At 48.0% G+C, this 27,913-nt stretch overlaps 1 protein-coding gene across 10 annotated transcripts; it reads right to left on the reverse strand.

Moving 5' to 3' along the window:
• Nucleotides 1–2,829: 2,829 nt before the first annotated feature.
• Nucleotides 2,830–27,587, reverse strand: PFKFB2 (6-phosphofructo-2-kinase/fructose-2,6-biphosphatase 2). 10 transcript variants are annotated; one of them, XM_047841418.1, is made up of 16 exons: nt 27,265–27,403; nt 25,689–25,799; nt 20,471–20,596; nt 19,862–19,958; nt 19,380–19,446; nt 19,168–19,242; nt 18,754–18,810; nt 17,725–17,849; nt 15,607–15,814; nt 15,055–15,201; nt 13,393–13,497; nt 12,534–12,663; nt 11,709–11,771; nt 11,371–11,435; nt 10,558–10,749; nt 2,830–4,181 (listed from the first exon to the last, which is right to left on the reverse strand). In XM_047841418.1, the coding sequence occupies exons 2-16, from the start codon at nt 25,777–25,779 to the stop codon at nt 4,116–4,118; spliced, it is 1,614 nt and encodes a 537-aa protein (XP_047697374.1). In that variant the 5' UTR covers nt 25,780–25,799; nt 27,265–27,403; the 3' UTR covers nt 2,830–4,115. The 10 variants fall into 10 exon arrangements, 8 of the variants coding, with proteins under 8 accessions (XP_047697374.1, XP_047697370.1, XP_047697366.1 ...); XM_047841414.1 differs by lacking the exon at nt 10,558–10,749; XR_007148348.1 differs by lacking the exon at nt 10,558–10,749 and having other exon boundaries at nt 4,109–4,181; nt 11,709–11,803.
• Between the last annotated feature and the right edge of the window lie 326 nt (nt 27,588–27,913).

Here is a 27,913-nt window from a genome sequence, read left to right on the forward strand (position 1 = left end):
GGACGAAGAAGCTGTTGTTCTCTGCAGGCTGTGTAGTTGAAGGCACGACATGCTTTGAGGCGAGGCTCTATGAGATCTGCAACACTGCTTCCCAAGGGTTCCTGTGCTTGTGAAATTATTTAATTGCAAGGAGAAACTGGTCTCTTGAAGGTGACCTAGTTGTCGCGGGCAAGGTGCCGCGTAATACCAACAGGGTAGGTAGGTGCCCTTGGGAACGGGAACGGAGCTCTGAAGTGAGTTGCCCTGCCTGTGGTGATGAGCAGTGGGGCATCGGCCTCACGGAAACAAAAAGAGACAGACTATGCACCTTGAGGTTAAGAAAAAGAAAACATCACACACCCGGGGGAGGCTTAGTGAAACTATGTTGTTAGAATACAAATTCCTAAATATTCTACAATGTCTGGTTTAAAAATCTAAGTGTTTCAGAATCCCATATATTCTTCTCCTCTGCTTAAAAAAGTTAATATCAGATAGATGTCTCCTGATTTTTTTTTTCTTAATGTCAAAGAAAAGAAAGGGAGATGGGTTGTGTCATTATCATCTGGCTCCTGCTTTGCTGCCCTGAGGTCAAGACCTCCCCTAAACTATCTGTGAAACGTACATGCATCTACCTTTTGGGGGTGGGGGTCAGGGGGCCCTTAGCTTTCGTCAAATTCTCTAATGAGTTCAAGACCATGAAAGTGGGTTTGTGGCAGGATTTTCGCACCGAGAGTCGTGGCACTGAGGCTTTTCTTTCCAGGAAGCCGTTTTATTTGTGCTGGCACTGCTCACTTGGGTTCCTATCGGAACAACTGAGCCCCGAATGCCACGTGGCATAGTTTTTAATATACTTTTTACTTTTTTGTCTCCCATATATGGTAACACACAAACATGTAGTCTGAGGGGCGCCTGGGTGGCTCGGTCGGTTAAGCGTCCGACTTCGGCTCAGGTCATGATCTTGCGGTCCGTGAGTTCGAGCCCCGCGTCGGGCTCTGTGCTGACAGCTCAGAGCCTGGAGCCTGCTTTGGATTCTCTCTCTCTGCCCCTCCCCCACTTGCACTCTGTCTCTCCCTTTCAAAAATAAATAAACATTAAAAAAATTAAAAAAAAAAAAAAGTTTGTTATAGGGGCACCTGGGTGGCTCACTTAGTTAAGCATCTGACTTCGGTTCAGGTCACGATCTCATGGTTTGTGGGTTCGAGCCCCACGTCAGATCCTCTGTCCCCCTTTCTCTCTGTCCCTTCCCCCGCTCATGCTCTCTCTCAAAAATAAACATTAAACAAAGTTTTTAATAAAAAATAAAAATAGCATACGTCTGTTGGTCCTCATTTTTATATATCATACCATTTACCTTGTTCTGAGGTGTGGGCTTTGACAAAAACTCCGTCAGTGTTGAGGTAAGTCACTTAGTATGTTCATTCACCTACTTGTGAAATAGGGAAAATGATTGCAGACATGCTTAGCCTTCTACAGATGATGGCTGGACCGCTGAATAAGATAACCCCTGCAAGAGTGCCTGGAGACCTTTCCAAGAAAAGGGGACAAGGACTTGGTTTTACTCACTGCATGGCAACCAATAGGTGATCATTAAATATTCTCTAAATAAGTTAAAAAAGCTGCAGAATGCCGATAATACATGGCAATAATGATCCCCCTGATATCATTTAAAAATGGTTGATGTAACTTGATAAAAGCAGGAGTCACCAGTCAAAACACCAGTTGGAACTATATATATATATATATATATATATATATATATATATATAGTCCAGTAATTTGAAAACCTTTTTTTTTTTTTAATTTTTTTTTTAATATTTATTTTGGGACAGAGAGAGACAGAGCATGAACGGGGGAGGGGCAGAGAGAGAGGGAGACACAGAATCGGAAACAGGCTCCAGGCTCCGAGCCATCAGCCCAGAGCCTGACGCGGGGCTCGAACTCACGGAGTGCGAGATCGTGACCTGGCTGAAGTCAGACGCTTAACCGACTGCGCCACCCAGGCGCCCCTTGAAAACCTTCTTAAAGAAGCTAGTTGCAAAAACATTTTGCACATTACCAACATTTTGTGTTATGTATATAATGCACCAAATGTTATCCTATTTTGTGTGTGATGTCCAAATTAATTATATCTTTAAATTAAAAATAACTTTTATTATGTTTCTTATTACAAAGCAATGCATATTACTCACATATTTTAGCATGATTTTATTTTATCCAGAGAAATGCATCTCTTGGTTGATACTTACAATAAAAATCAATGAGAAAAAAAAGTATTCAAAAGCAATCCACTGTGTCTTAGCACAGTTATCATCCTTTTATAGAAGACAGATACCTATGCCCTGGAAATTTAGTTTAAGGTAATACTATGGACATCAGACTTAAAATCTCAAACTACCTAAATTTCTACCAGAAAAGTGACACCAGCAATTATCTTACATTCTGATTAAACACATGCAAACACTAATATGGGGACTTCGAAATATCTTACATGGATGAATAAATAACTAAATAAGAACATTATCGGATCATCAACAGACACTGTGTTTAGATGCGGTAAGAAACCCGCATCACAGGAACTGAAGCGTTCCAGTACAGCAAGCTACGAGCAGCTAGATGAAAATCACCTGCCACAGAGCAGAGTCAGGAGCCTTTCTGAAGGCAGCTTTGTGCGTATAAAAGCAGCTCCTAGTTGTTGGATGCTGAACTGCCTGCAGCCCAGCTCATCACATCTTAGGTAACAGAGCCCTGTATCATCCACAGTATAAAAGAACCATTTGGGAACAGTTGCATTTCATTACTTCTCTTGCTACTTACCCTCTTGTCCAGCAAGTGGGTATTTGCATGAAAGAGAAAAATTATTTACAAAGCTAAAAACTTACTGTTCTTAAAAAAAAAAAAAGGGGGTGGGGGGTTGCATGTAAGATATTTATCCCTTGGAGCTTCCATAGCCTCCTTTGGAGTGGTGACAGATTAAAATCACACTGACAAAGTTATTTGTACATTTGACAACCACTGATCTAGAGAATGATTACCTGGCTTATCTTTAAGGGAAACCAAATGATGGATACATCAAGGACGCGATTCCCCCTTGTTCCCCGCCCCCCCTGCCGCGTTTTACCTAAGAGACCAGATCAGTAGACCCCGATAGTGACAATTAGCTAAGAGGCAGGCATCAGAAGACTGCTCTTGAAGTCACAGCGACAGCTTAGAGACCACATCATGGTGACAGACCCCACAGACAGTCACGTCCCCCTACACTTGTTTTGAAGCCAGAACTCCCTGGTAGAGTTGATTCCCAAGGAACCTTCTTTACTTCTTCAGGTAATGTAAATGGTTCCCTACTTTTCTTTCTCGTCTTCATTCCCCCCCACTGGAGAACGGTATTATCCCTCTGCAGCTATGAGAGGACCCAGCATCAGCTAAAAAATACAGGTAGAAAATGAAAAGGGAAGTTAGAAGATGGGTATGCATTCTGGGGAGCCTTGCAGTCAGATCCTGCCCTTACGGGGCCTGGAACAAGAAAACCTTCTCTAAACGAAAAGGCAGCTGACGCTGCTTCTCCATCACCACAGTAGAGACGTTTCAGGGACTGAATTTCTCAGATACCCTCTCTATTCACCTGGTGAATGTGTCTCTTGTTTCCAACGTGACAAAGGGACTGCTCGCATAGGTATGTCGTACTCTAGCCCGTTCGCCGGGAACGGATGGAGAGACCAGCTCTTAGAGCACAGAAAAGGCTTGCGCAGCACAGCCCACTCACTTGGAAACAATTAAATCCAAAGAGGTACGTGTGCATTTCAGGAAAGAACAGCCAGCCAGGGATACAATTGCAGGTAGGAAGTTAAATGCCCAAACGGAACGAGATTGACCAACTGAGGTCACACCCAGCAAAGAGATAATAAAAACTAATGGACTCAGGCTGTTAGATGTTTTGAGGCACAGGGAAGTGAAGTTCTTCAGTGTAGCAGAAATTCCATTAGGCATGAGGGGAAGAAATGTGATGTTTTTCCAGGCCTCATTTTGGGGGACCCCAACGTCCGATCCCCGCTCAACTTCCTGATCAAGCCCCTGTGGAGCTGACATCCCACGCTTTATAGTTGATCCTGGAGAAGTCTGGCCTCTCAGCCTTCTCGTCATCAGGAATGCGACGTGAGGGACATCGTGGAAGACAAGTGCCTGTGCACAGCCAGCATGGACTCCGCCTAGGAGCCGGAGAAGAAAGAGAAAGCCGTTACACCACCACAAAGGGACCGGTGAAAGTAACGCAGAATCCCTGCCCCCCCCCCCCCCCGCTTCCACTGCTCCCCCACAGGCCAGATCCCCACATCCGCACACACGCATGGACACTCTGGTGTGCTCACACACACCCGGGTAAACCTTGGGATTCAGCCAAACTCCACCGGTACAGTCATGGGCTTCTTCCCCTGAGAAACCAACCTTGTACCCATGCTGGACCAGGCAGTTCTTCCAGACCTCTAGACCATAAGCTATATGCCCAAGATACGAGCCACATGAGCCCTGTGGTAAAAGGAGAGCACGTAGGCCCCTACCAGCCAAAAGGCCATGCCGAGAAAATGGCACCACGTTCAGGGCAACTTGGCTTGTGAAGAGGGTCTCTACGGTTGTTATCCCAGTTCGTCCCGCAACCGGTCGTAGCACAAATCAACTTCTTCCCATAAACTGGGATTTAATGGTTTTTTTTTTTTTTTTCTGGAGAAATTCTTGCCCCGAGAGCAGTGTTGCTCAAGTGATAAATGTGCATCTGAATCACTTGCTAATCCCATGAGGATGAAGCTTCTGATTCAGGAGGCCTGTGACGGGGCCGGAGAGTCTGCATGTCTAACGAGCTCCTGCTCCTTGCGAGGGTACCAAGGAATGAGGCAGGAGACAGTGACACAATCCCACCTATCTTTCCTGTCTCAGAAGATAAATGCCATTTTATCCCTTCGACTGTAAGCGCTTTAGAAACAGGCAGGTCATATTCCAGAAGGAACAGCCCACTAAATTCTAAGAGATCTCCACATTGTTTCTTTACGACGAAGAGGTACACATTGCTAATGGGAGTCACAGTACGGTGTGGGCAAAGGTTAATTTTTTCTTAGTTCTTGTAGAGGCGCCAAAAAGTACACACAACTCCTACTCAAGTTCACGTGCCTTCCATAACGTCCTACCCATGTTTCCCAGAAGGTGGTGGAAGAGAGCCATGACTCCATCAAGGACTCCAGTCACACTGCCAACTGGCTTTGGCTTGTCTGAGGCTCGATCACGGAGCAGCATGAGATCGTTTTGGAGGTGGGGGGAGTGGGTGGAGAACACAATCCGAAATACAAAACAAAAAACCCAGAAGCCTTCTGATAGGTTCAAGTTACACGCCAATTTTATTGACCCATTCTACACACACGCGCACACACAAAAAACATTTCAAATATAGTTATACACACCTTCTGTGGATCTGAGTGGCATATTTTGATATCAATGTTACCAGATTAAATCAGAACGCTGGTAAGGACTCACATTCCTTTTTCACCAGAGCTGTGCCTAGGAAATCCGCAGGATAACTAGTACGTGAGTTCCCAAGTCAGTCCATTCCCTTCACCCATTTCCAACCCCCTCCAAGGGGCACAGCTGGTGATCAGTCCTTTGCTTTCGCCACAGTAAAACCGCCACCAGATCAGAATGAGTTGATTTTGTTATTCCAACACGATTTAAAAAAATGTGCACAAGCAATTCAGATACAAAAACACCACGTTGGTAAATAATGGTCCTAGATCCCCAGTGAAAGGCTTGCTGGAAAGAATACTTCTGCCAACTCTTAAAATCAATTTTTAAGTGCAAAATTTCCCTTGCATTTTTATGTACTAGATTATGAGTGAGAGCCAAATGCATGGCCAACTACACACACAGCGGCATGAGCCGCTGCTACATCCCGTAACACGGAAGCTGAGGACACAGAAGGTTCAGAAACAGGCAGTGAAAGGGAAGTCCTGCCTAGAAGTGGGAGAATGGATGGAATGAATTCGGGCAGAGGTAACAATTTCAGGCTTTGAGTAGGCATTTCCTTCGCTGAGTTTACAAAATACTATACACAAGTGATGTTTTCATCATCTGCTGCAAAACGGTGGGGATTTGGCTGCTACTCTAAAAGAAAGGTCTATTAAAAATCATAGCGTACAGAATGTCCCCCTTAAAAAAAAAAAAGTGAGTGCTTCCTTCCTTTCTTTGTAGGGCTCATGCAACAGACACAGAACGACAATAATATGCATATACTATTAACTGCCACAATTAGAAAACAGACTGTCAGCATACAGACCCCAATAGAGTCCGTCAGTCATCAGCATACAGATCCTACTGGAGTCTGTCAGTCGGTCAGCATATGGATCTTACCAGAGTCTGTCAGTCAGCACCGGGACCCTACCATACATAGTCTCTCAGTCAGTCAGTCAACATACAGACTCTACCAGGGTCTGCCAGTCAGTGAGTATACTTATACTACTACTGGATACAGTCTTCTGGACACTATGCATCTAAATTAAATTCCCGGACATCCTTCTGATGGCTGATGTCACCTCTGCGGGAAGTCAGAGATCAACCCTGATCCAGTTGCCAATGCTGCAATCTGACTCGATCGTTAGATATTTTTCAAAATGAAAACATTTAAAACGTGACCAAGTGAAAATGCATACTAGAAAACCCGAGTGAATTTATCACATTTCTTGCAAACGAACACAACGTGGCCTCTGAACTCAGCAAAGACAACGGGATGTGCGTACGACTGTGTAACCCGGATATAGTTCTCTCAGTTCTTGGACACTCTTCCCCATCCTTTGGCTACTCCAAGCACCAATGAGTTTCTCCAGAACTTAGATCTCCTACTCACAGAAAGATTGTAAGACGGATTTATTTCCAAGGTTATGTCATGTTTCTTCAAAATGCCAGGGCCTCTGCAGATCAACTGTGGGTTGCAAAGAGGAACCTCCCAGGAAACACTATTTTCATTCAGTCTAGGAATAGGAGTAAATTGTATTCCTAACTCTAACTTCGCGGAAGGACAGCAAACAAACCTGAGACAATAAGAGAGGGCGGACCCCTAGCACCATGCACGTTTTTAAAACATTTTCTTATTCCGCTTTGCAACCGAATGCAAAACAATCCCCTTGTCAAAACAAAACCAGAGATAATACAGATAATAAGAGCTAAATTCTAATTTGAGGATTAAGAGACCAGAGAAGCTAGTTCTCTAAATCTGCTTTACATTCCTCGTTCAAGTCTGTCACAAAAATCATCGTTCAGCTTCCAAGTGAGAAAATAAAATATACAACGATTTTCCTTTCCTCGTTTACTAGACTAAATAACTTAGTAGATTAAATGCTAAAACCTTCGCCTATTTCTCCCACAACGAAATGGAAAGTCTCAGCAAAGGGTACTCCGGAATCCATCCTTTCTTTGTAGAATCTGTGATCTAGGCACAATTACAGTCATGTGTATATACTACCAATACACGTTTTAGTAAGAAAGGAAGAGGAAGACAGAAAAGAAAGGAAGTAGAACTTCTCTGAAATGTGGAGTAACAGCTCTACGCCTTCTGTATTCTCCTGGCTTCTTCCTGCTCTAACTTCTCTGGAGGGATCTTGCTCTAGAAACTGAAGGACTCTGAAACCCATGCTACTGTCAAATCCTAATTTCTTGGGTCCCACCTGAGCGTAGTAAGCCCACCTCAGGCTCCTCTTCTGGGGGAAGCACACCAGGGCAGGGGGAGAGTGGAGAAACGATGGGCGGGCTGAGGGCCAGAACGAACTCCCCAGTGACCTGTGTGTCCCGTGGCGGGGTTTACAACAGGGTAACACAATGCTAGCTCGTTAGAGAATTCTCCTCTCACTAAAAGTACGTACAGCCCAAATCCAAAGTCTTTGGCTCAAGATGCTCCTGCTCGTCATTCATGAGTTCTGAATTGCTCTCACTGCACAGCAGGGAAAAAAGAAGAAAAAATAATAATAATAATCATTTAGGCTAAAATGCTGCCAGCCAAGTGAGATGAGGCCACCTTCTCAAAGTGCCACACATACCACCTAGGCCTCATTCTCACCTGGCGGGGTGGGGGTTCTCTCCTCCCAGCCCCTTTAGTCTCCTAGCCAGAGGACAAGAGGAACGTCAGGAGAAGTAATCTGAACTCCACTGCAATGTCTACATTTACAGACTCGATGTGTCGCTCTTTCGCAAATGTTCATTTAGCATAAATTGCACACCCTGTCTCTAATATAACCTTCTTCAGGGCAAGGACCTTTTCTTCTACTTCTGTGTACCCCACCCCTCCACCACCCTCACCACCAAGCCCCACAAAGACACTGTGTACATAGAATGTAACAGCGAAACAGGAATAGCAGGTTAGACGCAATTAGGAGCAGAATCTAGGCAAGCAGCCTTTGGAAAGGCCGTGATGGGTGTAAGAATAAAGGACTCATGGTCACAAGTGGGCTGCCTATGATGATAACCCTTATCATTCGACAAATTTTATCTCTGTGCCTTTATCCAGAGTGCCTAAAATTCCCAGCTATTACCCAAGTGCATTTATTCACACAGGGATCTGTTCAACACAAAGGGTTAAAGATGGGACTAGAACCTCGGGTGACCCTCTAGAACACAGCAGACTGCCTTCACAGGCGTCACTTCATTTAATATTGTGATCTGCTCACACATCTAACTCCAAAGAATCACCCCTTCCGAGCCGAGAGGAATTCCGAATTCTTAGGTTGACGTGCTGTCCAAGGAACTATTCCGGTATTTCTCCCCCACAGCTTCATAAAAAGGAGTTCTAACGTGGAGTAGGAATCAGAATTCGGGAAGTCGTTTCAACACGTGCATGTCCAGACCCCAATCCCAAAGACTCTGAGTTAGTATTAAGCCTGAAGTGGACCCAGGCACGTCTAGGTTTCAAAAGTTCTAAAGAGGATTCTAATGACTGCTCCTAGGTGAGAACCATGACAAAAGGTCATCTATCACCCAACGAAAACACCCTTGGCAAACAGGTGACTGGCTCTTGCTGGTTACCTCTAAAAGGCAAATCGGTAACTTCAAGGTGTGGACCCATTCCATCGCTTTTAAAACAAAATCTCATGAGAGATCTGGGCTTCCCTCTCAGAAAACTGCACATACGTTCCTGTTTTAGATACAGAATCGGAGCGGGGGAGGAGTATGCCGCCACGGGTCACCAAGAAGCTAAGAAGAACTCCTTGCTCTAAACATTTCCTGTTTAGCCCTACTGAAAAAATAAGGTGACGCAAGTGAACAGGCAATTCCGGAGAATGAAAGGCTAGACCCCTCAGGGTCCCGAAGACTTCTGGATGGCAAGATGAGACAAAAGAATATGCCAGTGAGGGAGATTAACTTCATGACCAGGCTTCTCCATATTTAGAACAAAGAAAACAACAACTGCTCTTGCGTAATTTTTTTTTAACGTAAAGAGGGGAGTGTGTTGAAAATTACGGGAAAATCAGAAAAAGCTCTAGTGGACTCTTCTCTGCTGTTTGAGCAATTCCATCAGAGGTGACTCTTTAACTCTGTCCTTCTCGACAGCCCCAGAGGTCACTGGCCTTGGCAGGAAAGCTGCTGTGGTTGGCAAATGGGGAGCCACTGGGGAGAAAAAGACACGACCGCCCTACAGGAGCCCAGTAAGAGCTAGAGACCGTCCTCTCCCGAACCTCACTCCACAACTGCCAAGGGCCCTGTGCCTGGCTCCCGAAGTGAAAACTACCAACCCAGCTATTTCCCACGTGCTCAGAGCCAACTCCCCCAGGGCACCGCACACTTCAGACTGGTTCTCGTGAACCGAGGTGCGAGCTCTCGCTCTGTGTCCACCTGTAGGCTCCAGAGCATCTGTGGATGTTCTGAGGCCTGGGCTGACCCTTTCACGACCTGGCTTGAGAGGAAAGGAGGGGGGGGTGGAAAAAACCACACTCCCCAGTCCCGATCCATTGAAGCCCCCTGTAGAGAGAGCATCAACAGAGCCTTGACTTCTCTCTCGCCCACCACCCCTTCCCACCTCGACAGACAAGATGACAATGCCATGCATCACACCGGACAATCCAAAGGGAAGATGAGGGAGGGGAACAAAGCAGGCAAGTAAGGACTGTGAGTAGAGCACACCTTGAAGAGACAAAAGTGAAGGCAAAATGGGCTTCTGTGTCCCCCCTCTGCCCTGCCCCCCACTTTAGCAACACAAGGACATTAGTGAGTTTAGACACCGAGGACAAAAACCAAGTCTATGGGGCATACTTAACCTCAGAGCCAGCTATGCTAAGCACCCAGGGGAGTGTACCCCTTTTCCTCCTCCTCCAGACCACCCCAACCGAGGACATGTCCTGAAACGGCCGCAGGTCAACTTGCCCCTGGGCGGGGAGATGTTTCACACTGCAGAACAGCTAAGATTGGTCTGGAAACACATGAGCTCATGTTCTCTGTTGAGATCCACGGTGTGTTGTTGGGGGTGGGGGCTAGAAGTTAAATGACTCCTTGGTGATTAGTGACAAGGGCAGGAGGCCAAGCCGGGGCAGGGGTGGGGTGGGGGATATAGGGTTACACCACCGGAATGCTGACTTGGGTCTTCGGCTGGTCGGCCCCTTCTTGCGTGTCCAGGGCACGGAGAGGGCTGAGGGGCTTGAGGGGCCGGCTCCCAACACTGTAATTTCTTGGACGCCTTATTGTATTCGAACTGGACAGAGGCGTAAAGCTGTTCCTTCTCATCCTTACAGGGGTTTGGTTCTTGGGGAAGTTGTTCTGATTAGAAATGGAGGGACACCATACAAATGAAAGGCAAGCCAAAAGCTCACTCATCAAGGTTAAACAATGCTCGTAACCACAAGTTTCCTCCACTCCTGCTCCTCTGCAGACAGAGCCTCTCATAAGACATGGGCCATGGCCTTGTCCCCAGCCCCTGGAAACTAAAGGGTTGTAGCTAAAGGTCCTTGAGCATCACAGTCCATAGTGAAAGAGGGCCCACAAAAGGAAGGGGCTTAAGATCACACAGATTATCAGGACAGACCAAGGAACGAATCTATTCCTCTTAACCCCACTGTATAGGGTCTCCTGGATCCTATATTCTAAAGGGAGCATTCCCTGGGGGAAAAAATTTGTATTTCACTTCAGCTAAACACTTTCCGTATTTAACAGGACTTCCAGGAGCCACCTTTCAAGTGAAGACTCAGGAAAGAGGTACTAATTTTTAAAAATAATAATTCCAACATCTCTTCCTTTTGGAAGTAAGGAGACTACACAGGACACGAGTTCTGGACGCGTTTTCCTTTTGTACATAAACAAAAGCCCAGGCTCGTGATGTCAGAGGTGCAAAGACTCCAGGTGGCAGGGAAGCTGCACGTTCATCTACGAGAAAATACTTACAGTTGGCTTGTCACGATGAGTGTTCACAGCCTCCACGTTGAGTTTAATTGTTTCCACTTTGCATCCTGAGAAAACGGAGGAAAGAGAACAGGCTTTCAGGGGAAAAAAAGCTCGAAGAAAAATTCTTTGTTTCAGTATGGGAAGCATACCATAAAAGTACGTATATATGCTCACATACAAACATACAAACATACTTTTAAAAATGGAAGGCATTCTTGGGATTCCCCTGGTATACAGGGGTCATGAAGTTGAACTTCTGGACAAACTTCAGACAAAATTCAAATATCCTGACTGTTTTCGGTCCCCACCTCCTGCCCAGCTCCTTAGCTCATAGTTACCGTAGGCCACAGGAGTAAGCTTGAAGATGGTATGGAGAGGACACCTCAGGTACGGTAGCTCATCTGAAAGCAGAAAGACCAGGTGCCAGAAGTCGCTGTATTATGGAGTAAGGTCACGTTGGTGGGCGAATCTCAGCCCATGAGTTTTCTTTACCCTACCTAGAGTTGCATAATCCCCCTCCTGAATCCCAGACAATTATCAGGACAGGCACCAAAGAAGCTGCCCAAGCTACTACTGAGAGGCTAAGAAAGGAAATCAGTCCATTTTGGATCCTTCCACGCAGGGAAAACAGGAGTAAGAGCAGGAGCCAGATCCCCATGGATGAGAACATGGGGGCCCAGCTGGGTATGCCAGAGGCCGGCCTGCAAGCTTCCCAGCAGCTCAGGTAGATCACGAAGGAAAGGGTCAGAAAAGCCAGCAATTTCCTTACGGCTCTACCCAGACAGAAACTGTCCTACGCCCAATCCAAAGAATGAAGATGGTTGTAAGACACCACGCTCCTCGTAACCAAATAACAAGCTGGGAATGTCTGACCACTGAACATCCTGATTCTGCCAGGAGTGTCAGCTTGACGCTGGCCCTTTAGCCAAGGAGGATCAAGGAACTCCAGCAGCGGCCACTCTCTGCCGAGGGCTTTTGTATCAGCAGAGTAAATTCAGCCAGTAGTTGGCCCAGTGGCTGCTGGGAGCCCCACGCCGCTGCCTCAAGAATGCACTCCAGTTTGAGTGGAAGAGGGGAGGTCCGGTTGCCCAGGATCCTGGTGCCACCTCAAGTCTAGCCCCCTCCCCATGACTGTGTCCCCTGGCCCTTCCCTCAAATGTCACCTGCACCCTTATCCAAGAAGTAGGCCAGGAGGCAGCGCATGACAGCCTGGTGGGAGATGACGAGGACGTTGCCCTGACGCTCCAGCTCCATGATGACAGGCTCCAGCCGCTGCACCAGGTCCTGGTACGACTGCGGAGGAAGTGGGGCACACCGGTAAGAGGCCAGGCACAGGCCAGCAGCCAGGTTGGCGGCCGGGTCCGGAGTCAAGAGGCCACTTCTCCTTCCCCAGCTGGCTTTCCTCCTGGAGGTTCAGCGACTTCATGTCGCCTGCTAACTCCCCCAGCCCTGGGATCTCTTGAGAATACTCAAGAGCAACATTCGGACCGAGAAAACTGCGGTCCAAAGGAGGAAATCTGAATTCAGCCCGTGTTTTTTCCCCTTCCCACAGAGGAACAGGCAGCACGTGAGGCAACGAGAGTCTCCTAGGGGCTCCCCGGGCCTCTGCCGTTGCGTCACAACTCCAGACTAGGAAGCACTCAAGCCAGGGAATGGCCTCAAACACGCCGGATGATAGGGGGATCATTCATGTCCCATATATTTACTTGGGGCCTAGGCCTGCTTGGGTGGGGTGGGACAGAGGGAGTGGTACGAAAGAAAGATGTAAAAGAGATGATGTTGGTTCTGCAATTAGTCAACACAGAAGACATCCTGTCACCTTTTCCCCCGGAGATCTCAATGAGCCATTCGACTGTCTAAGCTGAATTCAACACAGCGTGACCCAAAGGCAGAAGGGAAAAACGACACGATGCCGTGACCACCCTTTCTAGACCCTCCACATCACATTCACTCCTTCCCCCAATTTAAAGCTAAACCCCCAACCGAGAGCTGGGCAGTTGCCCCACGTGACGGGAGTCTCACCTCCCCGCCAGGGTATCGATACAGGTATTTCTCTTGGTCCCGAAGCGCAAACTCCTCTGGGTACTGCTTCTCAATCTCTGCGTAGGTCATCTCCTCGCACACACCCTGCAGGGAGCCACGCCGGCTGGAGGAGGCAGACCGGCCCGTGCACCCCCCCACACAAGGGGGACAACACCGAAGAACCCCAGCTCTCACTACGTGCCAGGCACTGTGGTGCTTGCCCGCGCTGCCACTGACTGGCCCAGGCGTGTGACGCTGGCAGGGGGAGGGCCGCCGCAGACAGGACGTGGCTGCTTAAGCTGTCGCTTGCTTCGGCTACTTCGGAGGAGTAAGAAGTCAAGAAAAGTCAGCAGGATAGAGGGAACAGGAAACAGGGAAAGAGGGGACACGGAAGGGACCAGAGAATTCTTACAGAAGGCATAAAAAGGTACAGAGAAAGAAATGAAAAAGAAAGGTCTACTTCTCGACGAAAAAGAATGAAATCTTGCCATCTGCAACAACATGGTTGGAACTAGAATATATTATGCTGAGTGAAATAAGATATATGATGTCACTCATATGTGGAATTTAAGAAACACAACAGTTGAACATAGGGGAAGGGAAGGAAAAATAAGGTAAAAACAGAGAGGAAGGCAAACCATAAGAGACTCTTAAATACAGAGAACAAACTGATGGTTGCTGGAGGGGAGGTGGGTGGGGGGATGGGCTAAATGGGTGATGGGCATTAAGGAGGGCACTTGTTGTGATGAGCACTGGGTGTTATATGTAAGTGATAAATCACTAAATTCTATTCCTGAAATCATTTTTATATAATATGTTAACTAACTTGGATGTACATTCAAAAATATATAATAATAGGGGCGCCTGGGTGGCGCAGTCAGTTAAGCGTCCGACTTCAGCCAGGTCACGATCTTGCGGTCCGTGAGTTCGAGCCCCGCGTCGGGCTCTGGGCTGATGATGGCTCAGAGCCTGGAGCCTGTTTCGGATTCTGTGTCTCCCTCTCTCTCTGCCCCTCCCCCGTTCATGCTCTGTCTCTCTCGGTCCCAAAAATAAATAAACGTTGAAAAAAAAAAAATTTAAAAAAAAAAACACAAAAATATATAATAATAATGAAAGGGAGGGAGGGAGAAAGGAAGGAAGGAAGGAAGGAAGGAAGGAAGGAAGGAAGGAAGGAAGGAAGGAAGGTGGGAAGAGGAGGGGAGGGGAAGGGAAGGGAGGGAAGGGAAGGGAAGGGAAGGGAAGGGAAGAGAAGGGAAGAAGGAGAGGCCTACTTCTATGCTCAAGGACAGAAAAAGCCAAGAACGATTTGGAAAGGACTTTTCCAAAAGAGCTGACCAAATGATCTAACCAGAAATTAAAGTGTTGTTAGCCATTTCTTTTTCCCAGGAGAAAAATGGGCAAAAGAACAAAATGGAGCTTCCCCCTCCCCACGTACCAGAGCGGCTAGGTCGCAAACTGGTTTGGGCCCATCACTGGCACAGGGGCTCAAGCATGAGGCAGGCAGTCCTGACTGGGGGTGCAATTGTTCTCACCTCCTCCCCACGTACTACTACCCGGTAGTTCTAGTTTTCTAGACAAAACTGCCCATCTCCTGACTTCTGAGCTCCCTGCCTGAATAAGAGACTCTTACTGGCTTTGTAGCCATCAGAATTTCTTACTCACAGCATCAATCTCATTCAGAATCTTCCACTGCTCATATGTTACACCCAGGGACTCAGCAGTCTGGATAGTCCTCTTCAGCTGGCTTGTCCACACTTTGAGGTCTGCTATCTCCTGTTCCCCCAGAAACTTCCTTAGAGCCTGGGCAAACTGGGGTTTGAGATAAAATTTTAAAAGGAGACACACACGCACATACACATGATTGCTAGCCTGGCCTGTAAAAGACAACATGTAGGATCATGGCCAAAATTCAAAACATGCTACACAGTTAGGATAAACCCACAGGGAAATGAACTTCAACTGGAGCATCCTGTACTGTGCTAGGGACACAAGTCGTGCCCAAGAGATATCTGACGGTCCCATGAACAGCAGAAGTGGTTCTAAGTTATCCACATTACAACACAGAATCAGTGGATGAGAAAATGTCTTCAACATTTGCTTGACTAAGCCCCAATGGGATTTAGGAAGAAGTAATGGGATAAGAGGCGTGACCTCTGCCATGTCCTTCCTCCAACCCTAAGCCTGGGAACTTGAGCCTGCTGCCGAACCACTCACCTGCTTTCCCCGTGCCGAGAGGCCAGAGTCGCCCCCAATCTTCCCCAAGAGGTTGAATTCACTCTCTCCGTGCCGGCAAAGGTAAATGGTGCGAGGCTGCACGTGGATGTTCATGAGGTAGTAGACTATTTTGCTCTGGATGTAGTCCTGGACTCTGTTCACTAAAAATCGCTGGCCCACATTTATCACCTTGATGAAAGAAAGATCCCTGGGACAGAGCAGGAGAAAAGAGAATCCCCAGGAGTGAAAATCTGAGGATAACAGTGGGAAGGGAAGGATTCCCACAGCCACTTTCGGGCTCAAGACAGCTCTTCCTCCTCTCCTATCAGAGCCAACTCACATTTAAGGAAACAAGCGGTAAGAGATGGGTTACACCTCAGATCCAGTCTACCACTTCTTCAGGGCCTATACTGTGCCATGCAGTGTAGACAGGTATGATACAAAGAATCCAGACTTTCCTTCAGGGGCTAGACTAGGTGATGTGACAATCTTGCTACCCTGAAGTTTGGTGAAAAGCACATTCCCCATCTGAGGGAGCGAGAACGGCTTCGCTGGCAGGGAGGGCAGGAGGCAGCAGAATCTTAGAAATCTCTCTGCATTCCTGCATCGACCGAACCAAGCCTCTCTCAGAGGCACTTCCACAGCTGGTGCCCCATCAGAGAATTTGTCTCACTGTAAAAATGATCCATGCTCATTCCAAAAAATTTTCCAAAAAAATGTGTAACGATGCAAATAAACATCACCCAAACCCTACCCACCAACACACACACACACACACACACACACACACACACACACACTCTTTTAGAATGTTATTCTACATAGGACCTCTATGAAGAATATACTATTACACCCTATTTAGAACAGTGGTTTTCAACCTTTAAATTAAGGAACACATCCAAATACTAACGTTCTGGGCAATCTGCTTGAAGGAACTTTGAGACTCCAAACATTAAGCAGACCATTAACACAACCGAATGATGGGCTATGCACACTTATGTCGCCACTTGCTTGGCTGCAGGGCTGTGTTCTTGAACACGGCTGTTAACTGCCCCGACTACATACTTTGCCAAAGGCCACATTCTCCCAGGTTTCTGTGTACACGTCTTTCTCCAAAACGGACCTGACATTTTACTGTAGCTCTCGCACCTCGTGCATATCAAGTTATCCCATACTGCACACTACATTGCTAACAGACACTGGCACAGTAACAACGGCTGGCCCCGACCAGACATTTCTGGCGAGCCAGGCATGGCAAGGACTTTACGTGCTATATATCCACACACAGACACGTGTGTCTGTGTGTGTATACATACACATATACATACAGGTATATATACACATATGCATATTCATACCCCTACACACATGTTTTATATACAACCTATATTTGAGTTTATTATAAATTTTTGTTTGTATCTATTCGTATTATGTGCATTTATATGTAAAACAACAGTATATATACATTACCCATATTTGTACATGTCTGCATGTCATATTTTATACGAACATATATTTCTACATAATGTTAGGGCGATACATGTAACATATATATATACTTATACATTACACAATATACATACACGCAATAAACTTTAAAAATTTTTCAAAAACCGATGACACATCTCTCTGAGGGGTTTCCTACAACACCCTAGATGAGAACCATGGATCCAGAGCAGTGGTCCTCAACCTGGGGTGGCTGTGTTCCCCAGGGACATCTGCAGTGTCTGAGAACACTTTAGGTTGAGGCAGATTGGGAGTATTACCGATGTCTAGTGAGGGGAGGCCAGGGATGCTGCTAAACATCCCACCGTGCACGAGACAGCCCCCTACTGCTCTGATTAAAAATTAGCCAGCTCAGAACGTCAACAACGCTGAGACTGAGAAACCCTGTTTTAGAGAAGAGAGAAGAAGAATGGTGGTAAAAGACACCTCACTATTCAAGTGTAAGACGTGACCTACATCGAAGCCACAATTCCACACCTTGTTTCTCTGGAAGGATGTAAACATTACAGGTCTGGATTGTCAGACAGAAGGTTTGAGGACAGGGGGAGAAAGGCTCTTTTCTCAAATGAGACCCCAGCCTCAGGCCCTTCAAACCATGGCCTTAAAGCTTACTTGTCATAGCTGTCTGGGTCAAGGGGCCGATAGGTGACTTTGTAGCACTCGATCCTCTTTAGGAAGTCCTCCATCACATTCTCCCTGTTCCTTTCAGGGTAGTCAGGGCTCGACACCTTTACCTCCTGGAATCACAGGAAGAATAGGGCCTGGTCAGAGGTCTGCCCTTAACAGCCCTCCCATAAACAGCCAGCGCTAAATAAAGAGAAGGAAGTCCACAGAAGGGCCCTTTCACTAGAGTGTTGGCAATCCCCACTCGTTGAGCGCCCCCTCCCTGTCCTGTGACCCTGGCAACCAAGAAAGGAAAGACAACTGGGGAATCATGTGCCTGCCCTTGGCTGAAGGACTGAGGCAGTCACGCAGCTGAAAATGCTCCTGGGCCCCAATCCCTCTATGTGCCCTGCCAGGAAAACAGAATGGGCTTCAATTTCTCTACACAACCACTCAGAATAGGGTGTTTGATCTGATGCAGACCTGACTTGGACCAGATGCTTCTTCTGAGATGGTCCCAAGTTCCCACATTGCTAGGAGGGCACTTCCATGACACCATGTCTACACAGCACAGCACAACCCATCAAATGAGCACTGGTTTACACTATGACAGCACAGAGCATAAGGCATTCAGTGCATGCAGCGCTGACCTGAATGGTAGACAGTTAGTGGGCAGGTGAACTTCCTATATGGCGGCCCTGACACACAGCGAAGGGGCGGATCCACTCTAAGGATATACCGAGGTCTCGGCACCCAGCTGATACCCAGAACGTGGGGCCAAAACTCCTACCGTCTAAGTCTTGGCTTCCATTCAACAACTAGCTCTTACTTTATTCCTCAAAGCCTCAGCTTCGCCTCCCAAGGGAAGGGTGTGGAAGTATAAAGTGGTGCTCCGGCAGATTAAAACGATCAGCCTGTATTGTTAAACGTGTCTATTTCTTTCATCACCCGGTTGACTCTCCCCGCTCAGCCACCAACACACACATAACACATGGCAGAGAGGACAGAGAGGTGGCGGTATGCAGGGGAGTCACCCACCAGGATGTTGGCAGCAATGACATCAGGATCGTCACAGACAGATTCCACAAAGAATACCTGGCCAGGGAGAGAAGGCAGTGATAAATGAGTCCAAAATGGCCAGGCTGTTAATTAACAGCATGTGCTCACACCTGCCCCACCCCAGTCACCACATCCTCCAGGATTTTCTTTCATGAGAGCGGCCTCCAAGGCCTCTTCGTTTAAAAATAGCTCTTACCACATCCCCGGGGCCTCAGACATACCGGCTACGGGGCTGAGAAAGGACCTGAAAGAAAACACTCAAGGACTGGGAGTATTCCCCAAGAAAAGAAGAGGGAGAGCCAAGCCGGTCCTCAGACACCAGAGTCAAAGAGATCCACGTGTCCCTCCTGGCTCCCCACCTCCACTCATCCCAGCACGAAGCCAGGTTCCTACCTTGAAGGAATTCTCCTTGGCAAAGTTCAGAATCATGTCCCGCCTCTCCCTAGTGGTATTGGTGGCATCGAACACCTGAGAAGACAGGGCACAAAGTAGATGAGGGGGAAGAGAGACTGGGAATCCCACCGAGGCAGACCCAATGTGAGGCCGTGCAGTCACGCTGCTGGAAGGGTGGAGACCAGGATGGGGAAGGGGCAGGGAAGGCTCACCGCGATCTGCCCGCTCTCCTCTGTAAGATATGCCTTCACATCTTGCAGTGCCACCAGAGCGCACTGTCTGCCGTGAGAACAGAGGACATCAGCGAGAGCAGCACCAGACCAAGTTCAGAGACGTGAACGACTCGGTTGCTAAAGGACTCACATCCCCTCCCGCTCGGCTTTCCCAATGGTCAAACATTTTCCCTAACTAGACTTTTCAACCTCCCCCCTGAAGTTTTTACACCCCCCCACACCTTTCTCCTTCCTCTGCCCCATGCGTACCAAGCGTCCCTCTGCAGGTTTACCCTACAAACACACATGCATCTCCCTGAGCCTGTTCTACCTCCCAAACCCAGTATGACCCATCCACCAAACAACTTCCAGTTAAAAAGCCCCACAGGATGTTTACTGAAATGAAAACCGAGCCCTGTCACATCTAGTCTTGTGATGGCAGAGGAAGAGCTGGCTGGGAGGTCAGGCCTAAGAGGACTCACTTGCGGATCTTCATGGCCTCCTCGTTGTCATGCCGGAAGAAGTCATATGACTTATAGGACTTGACTGCTTCACGCCGATATACCCCAAGATTAAACACTGCAGATGACACCAACAGCCTTCAGCAGTGAAACAACACAATGGTCCCACCAAAGGGGACTTCTTGGTCTACTGTCAGAATGGCCAAGGAAATGAAAAAAGCACCATGGTATGTTGGGAACAATACCAGATTGAGAGACAAGTTAGATTCAAGTTCAGACTTACTAGACCTTGAACAAGTCTTAAACTGCCTGAGTTTCAATTTCCTCAGTCACTTTGGCTATTTCACAGGGGTACTGCTAGGATGAGGCAGGATGATATACACAGAAGGGCTCTGAAAATGCAAAGCCCTACATTACCAAAGGCATTCCCTTAAAACTAGGCCCATCCACCCAGGCCAAAAGGAAACAAGTCTGTAAACAGGGAATAAATCCAGTAAATCAGGAAGCAACCACTATTTCTGCCAGGAGCACCCTATAACCTTGATGCCAAGGAGAATAAATCGCCCAGAGGCCCGGGAGGCCCAAGAGCTAATCATTTCCCTTACCAAGGAATACATGATCTGCACCTACCTTTGGTGGGCACTCCAATCCAGTTGAGGTAGCGTGTGAGTTTCTTGGACACGTAGGTTTTGCCCCGGGCTGGCAGGCCAATCATAACAATGAGCGTTGGGGAGTTGGTCATGTAAGAGGCCCATGCTAGAGGGGGGAAAAAGAGAGCAGAACTGAATGGCTAGGGGCTGAGTAAGGTTCACGCACTGGGCTAGGTACTTCATAGCCATAACCTGATTTAATCTTTATAAGCCTCAGTAAACCCAAGGGAAAACTGGGAAGGCAAACTGAGGAGATAGCAGTCCAACCTCCTAAAAGAGAATTAAAAGGTCATGTAGATTTCCAAGAAGTACCCAAACCAAGATATGTCTTCCCCACATATGCAACATCTCCACAGAGGTACCTAAGGTGGGAAGAGAGGGCAAAATGGCAAGGATTAGGAAGATAAGAACCATGGCACCTTCCTTGACACAACCATGTCGGGTAACCCAAGGTTGATCTGGCTGTGGAGACACGCCTTGTGTCTGGAGAGTCTCCAGTGCAGAGCTGGGCTGGCTCCTAGAACAGACCCAACAGAGCTGGAGCTTCCTGAGCAGCTTGCTCACGGGGCCTGGCTACACCCGCACCCCGGCCACCCGGCCTGTCCTGCCACAGAGGAGCGGCAGGAGATGGGCCTCCACTGCTGCCAGCCACTCTCCTGGGCCAGGACCCAAACTGAGGTCATGTAGGACTTGGGCTCTACAGGCTCTTGTGAGGGGAGGCCCTGCCCAGGGCTGGGAAAGGGAAAGAACTGCCTCCCCTCTCCACTTCCCAGCACTGCTTTCCAAAAGGTGCCCTGCAGGTCGCTGCTGCTTCTCTGTTCTGAGACAAGGTGACCCTATAAGGCTAAGAAACAATTCAGTTAAACTGGGCTACGTGCACGGGAAAGTCATTTTCAACAGATCTCAGGGGAGAAGTGGGCAGAAGGGCCTGGGTAGAGGAAGACCACAGAAGGAAGAGCGTTTCCTTACGGTGTTTGGCAAGAAGTACCCAGAAATCAAAGAGTGGCCCAAGTAGTCAGGGAGGAGTAGATGCCGAGATGAGGGGTCAGGGGACTTGGCCTTTAGTCCTTTACCCATGTGCACAGGGAAAATGCCTGGGCCTGAGCAGGGGCTCCTCCAAGGTAGGTAATGAGCAACACAAATGATTTTCATCTCTGTACAAATAGGGAGCACAAAGCCAGGCAAAAACACCACCCTGCAGACTTAGCTGATGTGAATCCCCGATCTCTGATCCCCTAACAGGTCTGCCCGGAAGCAGCTGCCTCGGGTTTCAGTAGTAAAATTCTCCTGAGTCTTCACTTTCTCCAGCTCAGCGTGATGCTCTTCTCAATCCCCCGTGATTTGCCTCATTACCTGCACTTCTGGGCCTGCTTTGTCCACAACTTCCAGCCCATTAGGCGCTTCCCCCTAAGGTCCTCTCACCCTCCCTAAAGCTGAACATGAACTGATACTTGGGAGCTGCTCTGAAGCTAAACAGGGGGCCAGCTGCTGAATGCTTACCTAACCGGTCAGAGAATGCTAAGAGCAAAAGAAAACAGGGGTCTCTAAAGACTCCCCTAGGCACCATACCTCCCACCGCTGGGCTTCTCATTTTCCAGGACTTCTTAGTTTCTGAAACGAAGCCACACTTCCTATCTCAGATTGCCACATTGACAAAATTAGGAACCTTCTGTCCAGCTGGTTACAAAACCAAACCACTACCACCTTAATTTGAAGAGTAGATAGTTCAAGCTGATTAATTTCAGGGACAATGAAACATACCCCTTGACATATAATGGAAAGCTGTTTCAATGCTGAAAATTCTCTCCTACCTTCTTTACATAAGGTTTAATTTGCTTTCTTAATCTTTTTTTTTAATTGTTTTTTAATGTTTACTTATTTATTTTGAAAGAGAGAGAGAGAGCAGGGGAAGGGCAGAGAGAGAGGGAGACAGAATCCCAAGCAGGCTCCGTGCCATCAGCATGGAGCCCAATGCAGGACTCAAACCCATGAACTGTGATATCATGATCTGAGCCGAAATCAAGAGTTAGATGCTTAGCTGACTGAGTCACCCACGTGCCCCTCCCTTTCTCAATCTTAAATTTATTCTCCCTCATGAACATAATTAGAGGAATGGAGGGGTTGATAACCTCCCTCCTATAAACAGAAACATTGAGACCCAGGGAAGTGAACAGCTCGGCCCACAGTTCTACAGAAGGTCAAGTCAGGGCTCTGACCGGACTCCTGGTTTCATGACAGCCCCATCAGTTCCAGCCACTAGCTCTTGTCAGCACCTGGCGACGGCAATCATATGATAAGTATGACTACACTCTCTAATCTAATCCCAAGAGGTGGTCTAGAAGGTCAATGGAGAGAGCATTGGTGGTTCGAAGGTAGAAGGTCAGTGGTTCCCAGCCTTTCCATGAACAAGGTCTTCTTCCACGGTATGTTCTAAATACACCCAAAATTTTGGAATATACAGCCTATTAAAATGTATTTCGTTAGTAGTATCTTTTTTCTTGTATGAAAAGTCATAAAACTGCCAATTACCTCTTGCTATTTGACTGATAGGCATGAAACAGCCAAGTTCTGCAGCTATAGTTGATAATGCCCAATTTCCACTCATGTGCTTTGAAGTATTAAAAATAGCTAACAACGTAGAAGTTTTTAGGAGAATAAACCAGTAATGCTGACAAACATTTCAGATGTGCCTATCTTTCCTCCTATGATTTCTGTGCAAACAGGCAAAGGTGTACACGTGAGCATGCTCCCTGCAGCATTGTCTACGATGATGGAAAACTGGAAACAGCACAAATGTGCATCAGGGGAAGGCTGGCATATCCAGATAATGCAGTTAAGTATTACTACGCAGAAAGAGGCAAATTTGCATTTATGAACACACGCAAAAAAACGCTCCATGATACATGGAGGTACACATGGGAATTGGTCTGTTCCAGACCCACTCAAAATATCAAAGAACGAAAGAAACAAAGAAATGCATGTACGCCCACACTCACCCCTATCCCCAACAGGCCTAATTCCTGAGGTGCCTTTAAGATGCCCTGAAGCCAGTCATCTGAGCACCTTAAAGGCACCTCGGCCAGCAACCACCCTGTCGCCCCCATCCCTGGAGCCGCTGAAGTTCCAGTAATGCTCCTTTGGAGGCTGTGGCTCCCTAAAGTCATTCTCTGGTCCCCCAGCTCAGGCACTTCCCGGAGTGAAGCCAGCCAACACAGGTGTAACTGGCAGCAAGGGGATAACGGCTGACCTATTAATAAAGCAACTGCTGGGTGTGAGCACTAAGCAGCCAGGGGAGCCCTGCTCCAAGACACAGGCAAGCAACAGAAAAAAAGGAAATCGGCTAACACGTATTTTCATGTGTGTTTCTCCTTTGACTGTGGCTGCAGCTGTCCCCCGGTCCAACCCACGAGGGGAGAAGAAAAAGGGGGTAAATGAAAGATGGCGGTGTCAGGACAGCCCAGACGCTTCCAGTGGGGGAGAAGAAGATGGAGCTTGGAAAGGAGAAATCAGAGCCCAGAGCAGGAATCAGAGACTAGAGGATAGGAAAGAGACCTGGGAATACTGCCTCCTTAACTATCGAGAGCCCTCAAGGCAGAAAAACTGCAGAAGAGCAGGAAAGGCAGGTAGCAGGTTTCTGTGGAGAATAAAGCGGAGCTAGAAGGCTGATGCTGGGCACTGTGCAGCCCGCGTCCCCACCAGCTCAAGTGTCCTAGTAACATGTGTGCACCTCTCTTTAAGATGTGCATCCTATACCCCCAAATCCGGGTTACAGTACAGCAAGAGGAGAAAGCATTCTTTACTGAGAATCTAATCCTTCACAGGGCTCTTTCAAATAGCTCCCAGCACAGCATTTTCAATTTATATGCAATGAAAATAGAGTCACCAGTGAAAACTAACACCCTTCAGCTACAGAAAAACTCTTGTAAGTACTTTCTTATATTGACTCATTTAACGCTCACATCCTTCTAGGGGGAGATATTATTTGTATTCCCATTTTATAAATAAGCAAACTAAGGCCCGGAGAGGATAAGCAACATGTTCAAGGGCACACAGCTAAGAAGTAGTAAAACGGGATTCAAACCCAAGCAGTCTGACTCCAAGGGATGCACTCAAACATCATGCTATACCAGTTATCTCCTATTTGCCCTCAGTACCCGGCTTCCTGCTCTGGCAGAGAACGGAGACCCTAATCATAGAGGTGTGCCAACCCCAGTGTCACATCCAAACAGGCTGCCTCTGTTGCAGCGCAAACCCCAGCAAGCTTCGTCAGTGCTAGATGAAAAGAGATCATCGTCCTTAATCATGAGACTGACAAGGACATGACATCAAGGCCGAGACCTGAGGGAAAGCTTTGACCATGAGAGATGGATTCCAGGTCTCGCGCTGGTTGGCTGTCGTTCCCACCTGCTGATACGCATAACCACTGAAGTGAGAACTGACTGACAGGGTTCCAAAGGAAAGGGGCATCTGGAGCAGGGGCGAGGGTTAGCATTCCTTGAGGACCTTTTGGACCATACAGTCTACAATGATGGTCAGGAATGCAGGTGCATGGGGAGAAGAAATGATGCTTCATTTCTCTACAAACCCACCTGATGTCTCTGTCTAAACAACCGGCAGGGAAACACTCCGGTGATACCTGTCCCCAGAGGAGTGAACTTGCGGGAAAAGTAGTTTGCAAAGTGCAAAGGCTAACCCTGTGGGAAGCAGGGTGCCCACGTCAGAGTGAGAAGTCAGATGCCAGGGTTGACTCCCCTAAGGCCAGTCAAAATGAACGACTGCTGGCTCTCACCCGCCACGTCCACAGTGAGCAGCATCCTCACAAAACTTGGCCCCCCAAATAAAGGGAAACTGTTCACAGTATCAGCCCTAAGTAATCCCTGCACCTGCCATTCTGCCTTGCATACCGTGTAACTTTCAACATCAATCAAGTGTGCAGATCCCTCCACCCCCACCCCACGAGGCAGTTAAAGAAAGCAGTAAGAAAATGTAGAGAAATACCAGCGGTCTAGCCCCAGTGACAGACATTTCACTGGGTCTCCTTGTTTCGGACAAGAAATTCCCCTTGTAGATTTGGTTTTAAGTTCCCATGTCAAAGAATTATCGCTTACTCCCACCAAGCATTAAAGTCAAGGATTACAATTCTATTCCCAAGATAAAATCCTGGGAGGGAGCAGCCCCTCCTCCTTCCCCGAACTCACAACATTTCTTCTCTGACATTCGGAGACTGGAGGTTTTGGTTTCACAGCTGTTGTTGTTCTGTTCTGAGGAAGATGCAAAATTCCCAGACATGGCAGCTCTTCAGGAGATGTCTGGAAGGGACAAAAGGAATGGAAGGAAGGAAGGAAGGAGACATCCCTCAAAACACTCAGGGAAGAGGACAGGTGCAGTATAAGTGAAAGAACACGGGGCCAAGAGTCAATCCCAGAACTTGTTGTTCCCAGTTAACAAGTTGGGAGGACCTTTGGAGAAGGTCCTCCTTAGCCCTGTTTCCTCATCTGTTAACTCAGTTGCACTAGAACCTTCCATGTTAAATGCTACTTAGGGGTTTACATTCACATAAATTCAATCCTTCTAATAATCCTTCAGTAAGGCATATTTTGCTACCATTGTTACTTTCCCCCATTTTACAGGTTGAAAAACTGAGTTTAATCAGTCAGTGGCTCATCCAAGTTCCTTCCTGACCTCAGATTCTAGTTTAAGAATCTGGGGAGTAGGGGTGCCTCAGTGGCTCAGTTGGTTAAGCGACTGACTTGGGCTCAGGTCAGGATCACACAGTTGATGAGTTCAAGCCCTGCCTCTGGCTCTGTGCTGACAGCTCAGAGCCTGGAGCCTGCTTCGGATTCTGTGTCTCCCCCTCTCTCTGCCCCTCCCCCAATTGTGCTCTGTCTCTCTCTGCCTCTCAAAAATAAAATAAATGTAAAAAAAAAAAAAAAAGATGCTGATGGTGGGGCGCCTGGGTGACTCAGTTGGTTGGGCGTCCAACTTCGGCTGGGGTCATGATCTCACTCACACTCTGTGAGTTCGAGCCCCGCGTCGGGCTCTGTTCTGACAGCTCAGAGCCTGGAGCCTGTTTCAGATTCTGGGTCTCCCTCTCTCTCTCTGCCCGTCGCCCCCCCCCTTCAAAAATAAATAAACATGGGGGAAAAAAAGAATCTGGGGGGAGTAGTGGCAGAAGTTGGGGGTGAGGTGGGTTGCAAATAGATGCAGTTCATTATCATAAAGTCACTGCAGCCCAACGGCAAGATGGACTGAAAAAAACGGGAGAAACGGGGAAATCTCAAACATGTTCCCTTAAGGAAAACTGTAACTGGACCCAGGGACAACCCTAGTACGTCACCATTTCTCCTCTGGTGTTCCCATTCGCAAGCCCTTGCTCCACACCCTCTTCCCATCCCTCCCTCGGAACGCAGTCTATATAAGGAACACGGGGGCGCAAAGAGGTGATAAATGACTTCCCCAAGGTCACCTGCTGATTAAGACTCGAACTGGGGTGGAATAGCCTCGTGCTCACGCCCCACACCCAGACAAGGGGCTCGTGAGGACCGAAAGTCCTGTTGCTTCAAGAACCTTGTCACTGCCCTTCCACCAACCACACAAATGCTCCAGCCCCAACACCAGCCGCGGCTCCCGGTCCCCGAAAGTCCGCACTCTCAGCAGTGCCAGCACTTCCCCGAAACGGTAAGGCATCACCGTCCCGCACCTCATTCGGCTGCACGTAGCCCCCCTCCTCCCTCCCGCCCAGGCCCTCCCGGGCACAGTACAGCTGTCGCTCACCCGGTGATCCCTCCTAAGCTCCCTCCCGGCAATGGCCCCGGCACTTTCCCCGTTACGCTGCGGACGGGAGCCGGGAGACTGTGGCCCGGGTCCCGGCACCTCCGTAGCCGGCAAATCACGTGCCCGGGTCTGGCCCCTCCACCCAGGCGTCGGTCCTCACCTGGAGAGGATCGACCAATCCGGCGCCCGCAGGCTCCAGGGGGCGGGTTCAGATCCGAAACGCTGACGCCGGCTCTGGAAGGTGGATGAAAACTGTAAAGCCAAAAAGATCGCTAGTTCCCAAGTTTCCTCGCACTGCGGAGGTTGGTTGCATCGTTGCTAGGCAACTAATAGGGCTGGGGGCGGGGCTAATAAAAAAGCATAAGTTTTTTTCATATTCTCGCGAGAGGAAACGAAGGACGTCTTCGGAGGATGTGACTTTTTGGTGATGGGGAAATGTTGCGGAGATTAACGCTTTCCTCCCTGAATCCCAGAGGGACCTCGCTTAGATCCGTAAATTGGAACGTAAACTCTAGAAGGTGCTTTGCTAAAGTAAGCTACCACCGTCCTTGAGCTGATTACACCGTAGGGGGTTTGTATATCCTTCCCATAGGCCAGACACTGTAACCTAAGAAAATCAACTACTCTTCTACTGTCATTGCTGAACCAG

Source organism: Prionailurus viverrinus, chromosome F1 (genome assembly GCF_022837055.1).
Source record: "Prionailurus viverrinus isolate Anna chromosome F1, UM_Priviv_1.0, whole genome shotgun sequence".
Taxonomy (NCBI): Eukaryota; Metazoa; Chordata; class Mammalia; order Carnivora; family Felidae; genus Prionailurus; species Prionailurus viverrinus.

Excerpts from the sequence above, each read along its gene's own strand:
- PFKFB2 (XM_047841418.1), bottom strand. The coding sequence starts at position 25,779 with ATGTCTGGGAATTTTGCATCTTCCTCAGAACAGAACAACAACAGCTGT. Across the intron at positions 18,811-19,167 it reads CCAAGGAGAATTCCTTCAAG|GTATTCTTTGTGGAATCTGT; the intron begins GTAGGAACCTGG and ends CTCCCTGGCCAG. Across the intron at positions 11,436-11,708 it reads GCTTACTCCTGTGGCCTACG|GATGCAAAGTGGAAACAATT; the intron begins GTAACTATGAGC and ends CCGTTTTCTCAG.